Source organism: Procambarus clarkii, chromosome 57 (assembly GCF_040958095.1).
Source record: "Procambarus clarkii isolate CNS0578487 chromosome 57, FALCON_Pclarkii_2.0, whole genome shotgun sequence".
Classification (NCBI taxonomy): domain Eukaryota; kingdom Metazoa; phylum Arthropoda; class Malacostraca; order Decapoda; family Cambaridae; genus Procambarus; species Procambarus clarkii.
The window spans coordinates 25,938,306-25,951,866 of NC_091206.1; the positions used below are offsets into that span (position 1 = coordinate 25,938,306).

A 13,561-nucleotide genomic window follows, 5' to 3' on the forward strand; every position below is an offset into this window, starting at 1 on the left:
TCAGGCTTGTTCGCATTTGTGTTCCTCACGTGTGCCCCAAAGAATGAGGTGATTTGGTGAAATGCTATGCCCAAGATTACCATCCGAGTTGCCGTCGGGGAAGTGGCTCAAATAGCCTCGGCTATCACTTCCTTTGACGGCCGTGATGGTCAAGCGGATTAAGGCGCCCTGTAGTTACCAGTTGCGTTGCTTCTGGGAGTATGGGTTCGAGTCACTTCTGGGGTGTGAGTTTTCATTCGCATATAGTCCTGGGGACCATTCAGGCTTGTTCGCATTTGTGTTCCTCACGTGTGCCCCAAAGAATGAGGTGATTTGGTGAAATGCTATGCCCAAGATTACCATCCGAGTTGCCGTCGGGGAAGTGGCTCAAATAGCCTCGGCTATCACTTCCTTTGACGGCCGTGATGGTCAAGCGGATTAAGGCGCCCTGTAGTTACCAGTTGCGTTGCTTCTGGGAGTATGGGTTCGAGTCACTTCTGGGGTGTGAGTTTTCATTCGCATATAGTCCTGGGGACCATTCAGGCTTGTTCGCATTTGTGTTCCTCACGTGTGCCCCAAAGAATGAGGTGATTTGGTGAAATGCTATGCCCAAGATTACCATCCGAGTTGCCGTCGGGGAAGTGGCTCAAATAGCCTCGGCTATCACTTCCTTTGACGGCCGTGATGGTCAAGCGGATTAAGGCGCCCTGTAGTTACCAGTTGCGTTGCTTCTGGGAGTAGGGGTTCGAGTCACTTCTGGGGTGTGAGTTTTCATTCGCATATAGTCCTGGGGACCATTCAGGCTTGTTCGCATTTGTCTACCTCACGTGTGCCCCAAAGAATGAGGTGATTTGGTGAAATGCTATGCCCAAGATTACCATCCGAGTTGCCGTCGGGGAAGTGGCTCAAATAGCCTCGGCTATCACTTCCTTTGACGGCCGTGATGGTCAAGCGGATTAAGGCGCCCTGTAGTTACCAGTTGCGTTGCTTCTGGGAGTATGGGTTCGAGTCACTTCTGGGGTGTGAGTTTTCATTCGCATATAGTCCTGGGGACCATTCAGGCTTGTTCGCATTTGTCTTCCTCACGTGTGCCCCAAAGAATGAGGTGATTTGGTGAAATGCTATGCCCAAGATTACCATCCGAGTTGCCGTCGGGGAAGTGGCTCAAATAGCCTCGGCTATCACTTCCTTTGACGGCCGTGATGGTCAAGCGGATTAAGGCGCCCTGTAGTTACCAGTTGCGTTGCTTCTGGGAGTATGGGTTCGAGTCACTTCTGGGGTGTGAGTTTTCATTCGCATATAGTCCTGGGGACCATTCAGGCTTGTTCGCATTTGTGTTCCTCACGTGTGCCCCAAAGAATGAGGTGATTTGGTGAAATGCTATGCCCAAGATTACCATCCGAGTTGCCGTCGGGGAAGTGGCTCAAATAGCCTCGGCTATCACTTCCTTTGACGGCCGTGATGGTCAAGCGGATTAAGGCGCCCTGTAGTTACCAGTTGCGTTGCTTCTGGGAGTATGGGTTCGAGTCACTTCTGGGGTGTGAGTTTTCATTCGCATATAGTCCTGGGGACCATTCAGGCTTGTTCGCATTTGTGTTCCTCACGTGTGCCCCAAAGAATGAGGTGATTTGGTGAAATGCTATGCCCAAGATTACCATCCGAGTTGCCGTCGGGGAAGTGGCTCAAATAGCCTCGGCTATCACTTCCTTTGACGGCCGTGATGGTCAAGCGGATTAAGGCGCCCTGTAGTTACCAGTTGCGTTGCTTCTGGGAGTATGGGTTCGAGTCACTTCTGGGGTGTGAGTTTTCATTCGCATATAGTCCTGGGGACCATTCAGGCTTGTTCGCATTTGTGTTCCTCACGTGTGCCCCAAAGAATGAGGTGATTTGGTGAAATGCTATGCCCAAGATTACCATCCGAGTTGCCGTCGGGGAAGTGGCTCAAATAGCCTCGGCTATCACTTCCTTTGACGGCCGTGATGGTCAAGCGGATTAAGGCGCCCTGTAGTTACCAGTTGCGTTGCTTCTGGGAGTATGGGTTCGAGTCACTTCTGGGGTGTGAGTTTTCATTCGCATATAGTCCTGGGGACCATTCAGGCTTGTTCGCATTTGTGTTCCTCACGTGTGCCCCAAAGAATGAGGTGATTTGGTGAAATGCTATGCCCAAGATTACCATCCGAGTTGCCGTCGGGGAAGTGGCTCAAATAGCCTCGGCTATCACTTCCTTTGACGGCCGTGATGGTCAAGCGGATTAAGGCGCCCTGTAGTTACCAGTTGCGTTGCTTCTGGGAGTATGGGTTCGAGTCACTTCTGGGGTGTGAGTTTTCATTCGCATATAGTCCTGGGGACCATTCAGGCTTGTTCGCATTTGTGTTCCTCACGTGTGCCCCAAAGAATGAGGTGATTTGGTGAAATGCTATGCCCAAGATTACCATCCGAGTTGCCGTCGGGGAAGTGGCTCAAATAGCCTCGGCTATCACTTCCTTTGACGGCCGTGATGGTCAAGCGGATTAAGGCGCCCTGTAGTTACCAGTTGCATTGCTTCTTGGAGTATGGGTTCGAGTCACTTCTGGGGTGTGAGTTTTCATTCGCATATAGTCCTGGGGACCATTCAGGCTTGTTCGCATTTGTGTTCCTCACGTGTGCCCCAAAGAATGAGGTGATTTGGTGAAATGCTATGCCCAAGATTACCATCCGAGTTGCCGTCGGGGAAGTGGCTCAAATAGCCTCGGCTATCACTTCCTTTGACGGCCGTGATGGTCAAGCGGATTAAGGCGCCCTGTAGTTACCAGTTGCGTTGCTTCTGGGAGTATGGGTTCGAGTCACTTCTGGGGTGTGAGTTTTCATTCGCATATAGTCCTGGGGACCATTCAGGCTTGTTCGCATTTGTGTTCCTCACGTGTGCCCCAAAGAATGAGGTGATTTGGTGAAATGCTATGCCCAAGATTACCATCCGAGTTGCCGTCGGGGAAGTGGCTCAAATAGCCTCGGCTATCACTTCCTTTGACGGCCGTGATGGTCAAGCGGATTAAGGCGCCCTGTGGTTACCAGTTGCGTTGCTTCTGGGAGTATGGGTTCGAGTCACTTCTGGGGTGTGAGTTTTCATTCGCATATAGTCCTGGGGACCATTCAGGCTTGTTCGCATTTGTGTTCCTCACGTGTGCCCCAAAGAATGAGGTGATTTGGTGAAATGCTATGCCCAAGATTACCATCCGAGTTGCCGTCGGGGAAGTGGCTCAAATAGCCTCGGCTATCACTTCCTTTGACGGCCGTGATGGTCAAGCGGATTAAGGCGCCCTGTAGTTACCAGTTGCGTTGCTTCTGGGAGTATGGGTTCGAGTCACTTCTGGGGTGTGAGTTTTCATTCGCATATAGTCCTGGGGACCATTCAGGCTTGTTCGCATTTGTGTTCCTCACGTGTGCCCCAAAGAATGAGGTGATTTGGTGAAATGCTATGCCCAAGATTACCATCCGAGTTGCCGTCGGGGAAGTGGCTCAAATAGCCTCGGCTATCACTTCCTTTGACGGCCGTGATGGTCAAGCGGATTAAGGCGCCCTGTAGTTACCAGTTGCGTTGCTTCTGGGAGTAGGGGTTCGAGTCACTTCTGGGGTGTGAGTTTTCATTCGCATATAGTCCTGGGGACCATTCAGGCTTGTTCGCATTTGTCTTCCTCACGTGTGCCCCAAAGAATGAGGTGATTTGGTGAAATGCTATGCCCAAGATTACCATCCGAGTTGCCGTCGGGGAAGTGGCTCAAATAGCCTCGGCTATCACTTCCTTTGACGGCCGTGATGGTCAAGCGGATTAAGGCGCCCTGTAGTTACCAGTTGCGTTGCTTCTGGGAGTATGGGTTCGAGTCACTTCTGGGGTGTGAGTTTTCATTCGCATATAGTCCTGGGGACCATTCAGGCTTGTTCGCATTTGTGTTCCTCACGTGTGCCCCAAAGAATGAGGTGATTTGGTGAAATGCTATGCCCAAGATTACCATCCGAGTTGCCGTCGGGGAAGTGGCTCAAATAGCCTCGGCTATCACTTCCTTTGACGGCCGTGATGGTCAAGCGGATTAAGGCGCCCTGTAGTTACCAGTTGCGTTGCTTCTGGGAGTATGGGTTCGAGTCACTTCTGGGGTGTGAGTTTTCATTCGCATATAGTCCTGGGGACCATTCAGGCTTGTTCGCATTTGTGTTCCTCACGTGTGCCCCAAAGAATGAGGTGATTTGGTGAAATGCTATGCCCAAGATTACCATCCGAGTTGCCGTCGGGGAAGTGGCTCAAATAGCCTCGGCTATCACTTCCTTTGACGGCCGTGATGGTCAAGCGGATTAAGGCGCCCTGTAGTTACCAGTTGCGTTGCTTCTGGGAGTATGGGTTCGAGTCACTTCTGGGGTGTGAGTTTTCATTCGCATATAGTCCTGGGGACCATTCAGGCTTGTTCGCATTTGTGTTCCTCACGTGTGCCCCAAAGAATGAGGTGATTTGGTGAAATGCTATGCCCAAGATTACCATCCGAGTTGCCGTCGGGGAAGTGGCTCAAATAGCCTCGGCTATCACTTCCTTTGACGGCCGTGATGGTCAAGCGGATTAAGGCGCCCTGTAGTTACCAGTTGCGTTGCTTCTGGGAGTATGGGTTCGAGTCACTTCTGGGGTGTGAGTTTTCATTCGCATATAGTCCTGGGGACCATTCAGGCTTGTTCGCATTTGTGTTCCTCACGTGTGCCCCAAAGAATGAGGTGATTTGGTGAAATGCTATGCCCAAGATTACCATCCGAGTTGCCGTCGGGGAAGTGGCTCAAATAGCCTCGGCTATCACTTCCTTTGACGGCCGTGATGGTCAAGCGGATTAAGGCGCCCTGTAGTTACCAGTTGCGTTGCTTCTGGGAGTATGGGTTCGAGTCACTTCTGGGGTGTGAGTTTTCATTCGCATATAGTCCTGGGGACCATTCAGGCTTGTTCGCATTTGTGTTCCTCACGTGTGCCCCAAAGAATGAGGTGATTTGGTGAAATGCTATGCCCAAGATTACCATCCGAGTTGCCGTCGGGGAAGTGGCTCAAATAGCCTCGGCTATCACTTCCTTTGACGGCCGTGATGGTCAAGCGGATTAAGGCGCCCTGTAGTTACCAGTTGCGTTGCTTCTGGGAGTATGGGTTCGAGTCACTTCTGGGGTGTGAGTTTTCATTCGCATATAGTCCTGGGGACCATTCAGGCTTGTTCGCATATATATATATATATATATATATATATATATATATATATATATATATATATATATATATATATATATATATAGTTATATATCTATATATATATATATATATATATATATATATATATATATATATATATATATATATATATATATATATATATATATATATATATATATATATATATATATATATATATATATGCAACAATGATCACAAAAACACTGATCCAAGTATGCAGAATAACCACATATGAAAAATTGAAAATGCTTAACGCGTTTTCGGCTAATTCGCCTTCATCAGAGCAAAGTAGAATCAGTTGATTCTGATTGATTTAGAATCAAAGTTGATTCTACTTTGCTCTGATGAAGGCGAATTAGCCGAAAACGCGTTAAGCATTTTCTATTTTTCATATGTGGTTATTCTGCATATATATATATATATATATATATATATATATATATATATATATATATATATATATATATATATATATATATATATATATATATATATATATATATATATATATATATATATATATATATATATTTATATATATATTAGTATATTTTGGTAGCAGTCTTTTCTGTAGACATATATTATTAAATATGACCGAAAAAGTAAGATTAATAATTCTAACACGAATTTTCTCAATCTTTCGTACATTTCTTTTCACTGTTTGAGGTAAATCAAAAATCAATTCTCCAAAATTCATTTTTATTTCTAGTCTGACGCGACACGAGCGCGTTTCGTAAAACTTATTACATTTTCAAAGACTTTTAATTCACAAATACACAACTGAATAGAACTTACGCATCTCCGATTTTATATCTACATTTGAGTGAGGTGGAAGGGGTGATGTGGCATTAACACAAGACAGAACAAGATGTGGCATTAATAGGGTATTAATTTCATCAACACAAGACAGAACAAGAGTATTAATAGGGTATTAATTTCATCAACACAAGACAGAACACGAAACAATGGATATTGAATAGAAGTGTTTGTAGAAAGCCTATTGGTCCATATTTCTTGATGCTTCTATATTGGAGCGGAGTCTTGAGGTGGGTAGAATATAGTTGTGCAATAATTGGCTGTTGATTGCTGGTGTTGACTTCTTGATGTGTAGTGCCTCGCAAACGTCAAGCCGCCTGCTATCGCTGTATCTATCGATGATTTCTGTGTTGTTTACTAGGATTTCTCTGGCGATGGTTTGGTTGTGGGAAGAGATTATATGTTCCTTAATGGAGCCCTGTTGCTTATGCATCGTTAAACGCCTAGAAAGAGATGTTGTTGTCTTGCATATACACTGGATTTTTTGGAGCTTACAGTCCCCAAGAGGGCATTTGAAGGCATAGACGACGTTAGTCTCTTTTAAAGCGTTCTGTTTTGTGTCTGGAGAGTTTCTCATGAGTAGGCTGGCCGTTTTTCTGGTTTTATAGTAAATCGTCAGTTGTATCCTCTGATGAGGTGTATCCACCTCACTCAAATGTAGATATAAAATCGGAGATGCATAAGTTCTATTCAGTTGTGTATTTGTGAACTAAAAGTCTTTGAAAATGTAATAAGTTTTACGAAACGCGCTCGTGTCGCGTCAGACTAGAAATAAAAATGAATTTTGGAGAATTGATTTTTGATTTACCTCCGACAGTGAAAAGAAATGTACGAAAGATTGAGAAAATTCATGTTAGAATTATTAATCTTACTTTTTCGGTCATATTTAATAATATATATATATATATATATATATATATATATATATATATATATATATATATATATATATATATATATATATATATATATATATATATATATATATATATATATTAGTGTAATATATAAGGGTGTAGTGTAATATATAATATATATATATATATATATATATATATATATATATATATATATATATATATATATATATATATATATTATATATATATATATATAAATAATATATAAATATTATATATACAAATAATATATATATGATAACAACCTATGATAACCATCTTTGTAACCTATATGTAACTCCCTCTTTGTAACAAAGTTCAAATAAAGCAAATATATATGTGTACATACAAAAGAATGGGGGTGGTAGAAGATAATATTAGTGTTTAGTGAGTGACCACAAGGTCTCCTCTGAATACTTTTTATTTTCTTCTCCGAGGCTATGGGTCCCCACATTGGCACCAGAGGTCTTCCTCACAAACTTTTTATATAATATATATATATATATATAAATAATATATATATAAAGTTAAAAGTAGCTTCTTTTAGTTAAAACTAACTAAAACTAGTTAAAACGAGTTAAAACTAATGGAGATATATGATAACTAACAAACCCTACCTAACCTAACTTAACCTATCTAACCTATATATATATATGTGTTTGTGTATATATATATATATATATATTATATATATATAACATATATATTATAATATAATATATTATATTATATAATATATATATAATATATATATATAATATATAATAATAATATAATATATAATATATATATATTATATAATATATATAATATATATAATATAATATAATATAATATATATATTATAACATATATATATATATATATATAATATATATATATATATATATATATATATATATATATATATATATATATATATATATATGTATATATATATATATATATATATATATATATATATATATATATATATATATATATATATATATATATATTATATTTATATACACACACACATATATAGATTCTATATAGACACTAGAGAAGATTCAGCGGTATGCCACCAGGCTCGCCACCATTTTCAGTATTCGTCATATCCAAGTCTGTTGTGTGATGCACATGTCTTCTTGCTTCACCAACCTGTAATGAAATATTGTTTGTTACTAATTGATTTCAATAATACATAAATTATTTTATTATATAATATTTAATTTATTAAGTAAAAACCCTTTCCATATTATAGAAAAAAAAAACTAAAACATGAATCTTTATAAAACAATAGTATATCCTGCATTATTCCAGCCCATTGTTAGAGATAGTAGCCACCTCTTATTTTGGTTTTCTTTCATTATTAGTGCTCAGAAAATTAAATATATCTACATATTTAGTCAAAATCAATTACATTATTTTATCTTATTCATAGCATAAATATTCACAAAGATTACTAAAATGAGATTGAATTAGACTACAGCAAATTGGCAAACTTTACCTTGTATCTGTTTCCACCGAGTTTGTTTGGGGCGTTCTTCAACATATCAGCAATACTTGTCTCAACATCTCTTTCAGTTGCATTAGTGTGGGTGTTGATACAGGCTTCTGGAAATTTACAAGAATTAATTGATATATATATATATATATAATTATAATTCACTTTGTCAGGAGACAAGAAGCCACAGAGTAATAACATTGTTGGCGTTTATTGAGGTGTTCCCCCTGTTCTCCAGTCTTCCTCCGTCCCCTCGTCCTTCCAACCATTCCCCATTCCACATTCCTCTTGTCCTTCCCACTTCCCCGTCCCCACATTCTCCCCACTATTCCCACTTCCCCGTCCCATCGTCGTCCTTACCATTTCCCCCTTCCCTGTCCCCTCTTCCTCCCCCACCATCTCCCATTCACCTGTCCCTTTGTCCTCCTCAGCATTCTCCATTCCCCTGTCCCCACCATCCCCAGTCCCCTCGTCCTCCCCACCATTACCCTCTCCTCTGTCCCCTCGTCTTCCCCACCATCCCCCCCTCTCGTCCTCCCCACCATTCCAAACTACCTCATCCGATGCATTCTATAATGGTCTGATGCTTCCATCAGAAAATTGGGACCATCAAATGATCTGATATTCCCATCACTGAAAAATAAGAACAGCTAAAAAAATGAAATGAAAAAAAATAAAAAAATAAACTATACTCATGAAATGAACAGTATGGTAAACAACACAGTTCAATTTCATTGCAATGTCACACAAAATTATTAAATCGAAATGAAAATAAATTGAAATCTATGAAAATTCAAATTATCAATGCAATCGGAAATATTGAAATAATATCGCAACATAATATAGTGTGTGTTACTCTTACGTGCAACAGACGGTGCTGTTTTTCAAAAAAGGCATGGTTTTACCTGTCACAAGTGTGGCATCTGTACTTATACTCACGAAATGAACGGTATGGTAAACAACATAGCTCAATTGCAATGCAATGTCACAATAACATTTAATAACAATAATAACAATAACATTTAAATATACTTTAAGATATAATTTAGAAGAAAATAAGGACATTGAAACGGTTCATGAACTCGATTTCAATAAAGGACACTATGGGGAACTTTGAAAAACAGTTAATGAGTATAATTAGACAGACTTGTTGCTAGGCAGAGGAGTTAATAATGAGATATATGGCAAATTTTGCAAAATATATGGCACACAAACATTCATACCTAAACAAAGCAAAATGCTAGGTAAGAACAAAGCAGTTGGCCCGTAGGGGAAAGGAGATACCCACAAGACTGGAATACAAGTCATTAACAAGCACACAAGTACTACACCACACAACAACCGCACTACTACCAGAACTGGACGAATCACTACCAAAACAACACACCCAAAATGGAAATGGAAATAACCAATCACAGGTCAGAGAACTACTGAGATTCTGTGACAAATTCTCGCTCAATCAGCAGATAACAAAACGGACAAGGAACGAGAACACACTCGACCTCATATTCACGAACAATGATGAGCTAATCAGAGACATTACTGTCTCAGACACTACGTATTTGGACCACAAGCTCATTGAAGTGCAAACTAACATCAATAATGGTAGTAGGCCCAAGAGAAACAACAAGCGAGAAGGGCTATTCAATATATTCAATTTTAATAATAAAAGGATAGACTGGGAGAAAAAAACAGGGAACTTACAAACATTCACTGGGGAAATGTTCTAGGTAATAAAAATCCTACACAAGGAAAAGCAAAAACCACTGGATTGTATTGGACCTATTCGTACTAGTGAAGGTTCATATACTGAGGATGACAAAGAAATTAGTGAAATCCTAAAAAAGCAGTATGAGGACATGTTTAGCACTCCGATACAAAGCATGAAAGTGGATGACCCGGACAACTTCTTTATGGGTGATATCCAAACCCCTGTAAATATAACTGATATCAACACGAGTGTGACAGATTTTGAAAGAGAAATTAACAATGTGCCCATGCATTCAGCCCCGGGTCCAGACTCATGGAATTCAATATTTATAAATAAATGCAAAGTGCCAGTAGCACAGGCACTCAGTATAGTGTGGAGGAAGAGCTTGGACACGGGGGAGATACCAGAGGCTCTTAAAGCAGCAGACATAGCTCCTCTACACAAGGGAGGTAGTAAAGCATTGGCAAAGAATTATAGACCAGTTGCACTAACATCCCACATAATAAAATTATTTGAGAGTGATCAGGAGTCAGGTTACTAGTTTTATAGAGACCAATGACCTCCACAATCCAGGCCAACATGGATTTAGAGCAGGAAGATATTGAAATACCTCTTACAGCTATCTCTCATGTCCTCTACTTGTACAGTACAGCTACTTGACCATTACGACAAAATCACTGAGATATGAGATAATGATGACACTAACCTCATCTACTCAGACTCCAACCCATTCATATTAAATAATGATGTAAACAATAAATTAAAAAAAAATCCACTTATTAATGTCAACCAACAAACTCACACTAAACATAGAAAGGACCTACAACATCTTACTTGGGAACAAATCAACAAATGCAATTCATCTACAGTTACACAATGTTAACATCAGAAATAAAAAAGATGGTAAGTTCCTTGGTCTATACTTAGATCTGCCCGAAACGCTATGAGTGCTAGTTGCTTTACAAGAATGTATAACTTCAAGTCACTGTACTCTCCCCCAATGTAACTTCTTGTATATAAAGAAAAAAGAAATAAATAAACAAACACATAATAAATCAATATTTACTAAATTTTGTCTATTATGTAGCAAAGAAGCAGGTCTACGGAAGGCTTTTCTGTTGAGTTCGAAGCCCAGATTACTCGTGGTCTCTGAAATAAGTTAAGATTATAAGTATAAAATTTATAAAACCAAATAATAAATCCGGTATTGCTCAATTTTAGATGCAGACGTACTGAATGATATATCAGACTGTCAGCATGGTATTCGATCTGGAAGGTCCAGTGTAACGAATTTACTCAGTTTCTATGATCGAGCCACAGAGATCTATAAAGAATTCTGATCAAGAAAGAGATCTAGGGGTGGTTTTAGATAGAAAACTATAACCTGAGGATCATATTAAGAACATTCTGCGAGGGGCCTATGCTACACTTTTTAACTTTTGAATTGCTTTTAAATACATAGGTCAAAAAGTTGTAAAAGTTTTAAAAGTTTTTTAAACCTCTCGTGTATCATGAGTGTGGAAAAGCTTCAGATGGTGCATTCAGATGATGAACATTATCTAGTTCCTTCATCTGGGAAGAATGAAGACATATTGGTGCATTCGGATGATAAAAACTAACTACTGTAGTTCAATTGATAATATAAATAATAAATAAATACCAAAATAAATAAATACTAATAGAAATTTAATAAATAAATACCATTAAACTATTTTCTGTTTAACTGTTAGAAAAAATCAATTAGATATATAAAAAGAAATAAAAAAGATTACATGGATAGTAAAATCTGGATTCCCAACTACAATTTATATAGATGTGATAGAGAAACTAGGTCAAATGGAGGAGTAGGTCTGTATATTAAACAGCACCTGACGTGCACAGAGCTACTAAACTCAATGTGGTGGTAGAGGTTCTTGGAATTAAGGAAGAAAAATAAACCTAATTATTATTCTAATATATAAACTGCCTGATATAAAGGTTGAGGAATTCACATACGGTGCCGGCATCGACTGCCGTGCCGGCATCGACGGCCGTGCCGGCATCGACGGCCGTGCCGGCATCGACGGCCGTGCCGGCATCGACGGCCATGCCGGCATCGACTGCCGTGTTGGCATCGACTGCCGTGCCGGCATCAACTGGTAATTTAAACAAAAATAATAGGCACCACACAGCAGATTGATAGCACATATAAGAAGCCCACCACACACTACAACTACCACCACACACACATTACAACCTCCACCATTACATATAACAACCAGCACCATGTGAGAAATCTTTAAGGAATTCTGATAAAGAAAGAGATCTAGGGGTAGTTCTAAATAGAAAAGTATCACCTGAGGACCACATAAAGAACATTGTGTGAGGAGCCTATGCCATGCATTCCAACTTCAGAATTGCTTTTAAATACATGGATGGCGAAATACTAAAGAAATTGTTCACCACTTTTGTTAGCCCAAAGTTAGAATATGCAGCAGTTGTGGGGTGCCCATATTGTGTGCCCATATTGGGGTGCCATCACATTTAAACCAACCAAGCCCACAAACACGTCAACATGGACCAGCATTACACCGTCTAACATACTCTGTCAGATGTAACAACTAAATTTGTGAATTCAAGACCTAATCTATTGTATAACACAGTGTTAGTACGAGAAAAACATTACTTACATTCCAAGCCGTGTTTTAAAATGGCGGGAATCTTGTACTGATGCTCCAAACTGTGTGTTCGTTTGCATTTGATGAACGTGTGACAGCGGAGAAAAGGAGGGGATAAGCTGTTTGAGAGCGTTCAGACCTGCTTGAGTGACGTACATACTTCCAGGAAACTGAGGAAGACACGCTACACGAGAGGATTAGCTCATGACCTCAGGGAATACGACGTACTTGACTGCTGTAAACCCTCTCGACAGTGTAATATGTCTGCTCCCTGGAAAGTACAGAAAATAGACGTCGAAATTGTACCCCTCAAGGTGAAAAAGATTCATCATGAACCGGGACAATTACGGTGTTTGTATGGAAGCATGATATCTCGGTTACCAAGAGGCAACAGTTTACATATATATTGCGACGGGTCGGTGGCAGAGGATGGCAGGGCCGGGTGTGGTGTCCTAATAAGGGATTATACGGAGTTTGGGACTGTGGACAGGATAATTGAACTCCGGCTTAGTAATTATATATCATCCACACAAGCTGAACTGCAGGCCATTCTGGCGTGTTTGGAGGAAGTACGTCATGACGACAAAAATGTTTTTGTATTTGTCGATAGCCGAGGAGCACTGGAGTCCTTAAACAGTCGAAACCCAGTCTTCATGTCTATAGTGGAGGACTGTAAGAGAAGAATAACTGAGATACAGCTGAAAGGTTATAGTGTGAAATTCATGTGGATTCCATCTAATGTTGGAATAGTGCTCAACGAGGTGGCGGATGACTTGGCCAAAC

General features: G+C 40.2%; 1 protein-coding gene across 1 annotated transcript in view; it reads right to left on the reverse strand.

The window, feature by feature from the left end:
* Positions 1–12,209, reverse strand: part of LOC138353386 (period circadian protein-like) — a 20,268-nt gene extending 8,059 nt beyond the window's left edge. The window contains exon 1 of the mRNA XM_069306389.1: positions 12,088–12,209. Within this exon, the coding sequence (XP_069162490.1) occupies positions 12,088–12,209 (122 nt within the window). The remainder of the gene's footprint in view (positions 1–12,087) is intronic.
* Between the last annotated feature and the right edge of the window lie 1,352 nt (positions 12,210–13,561).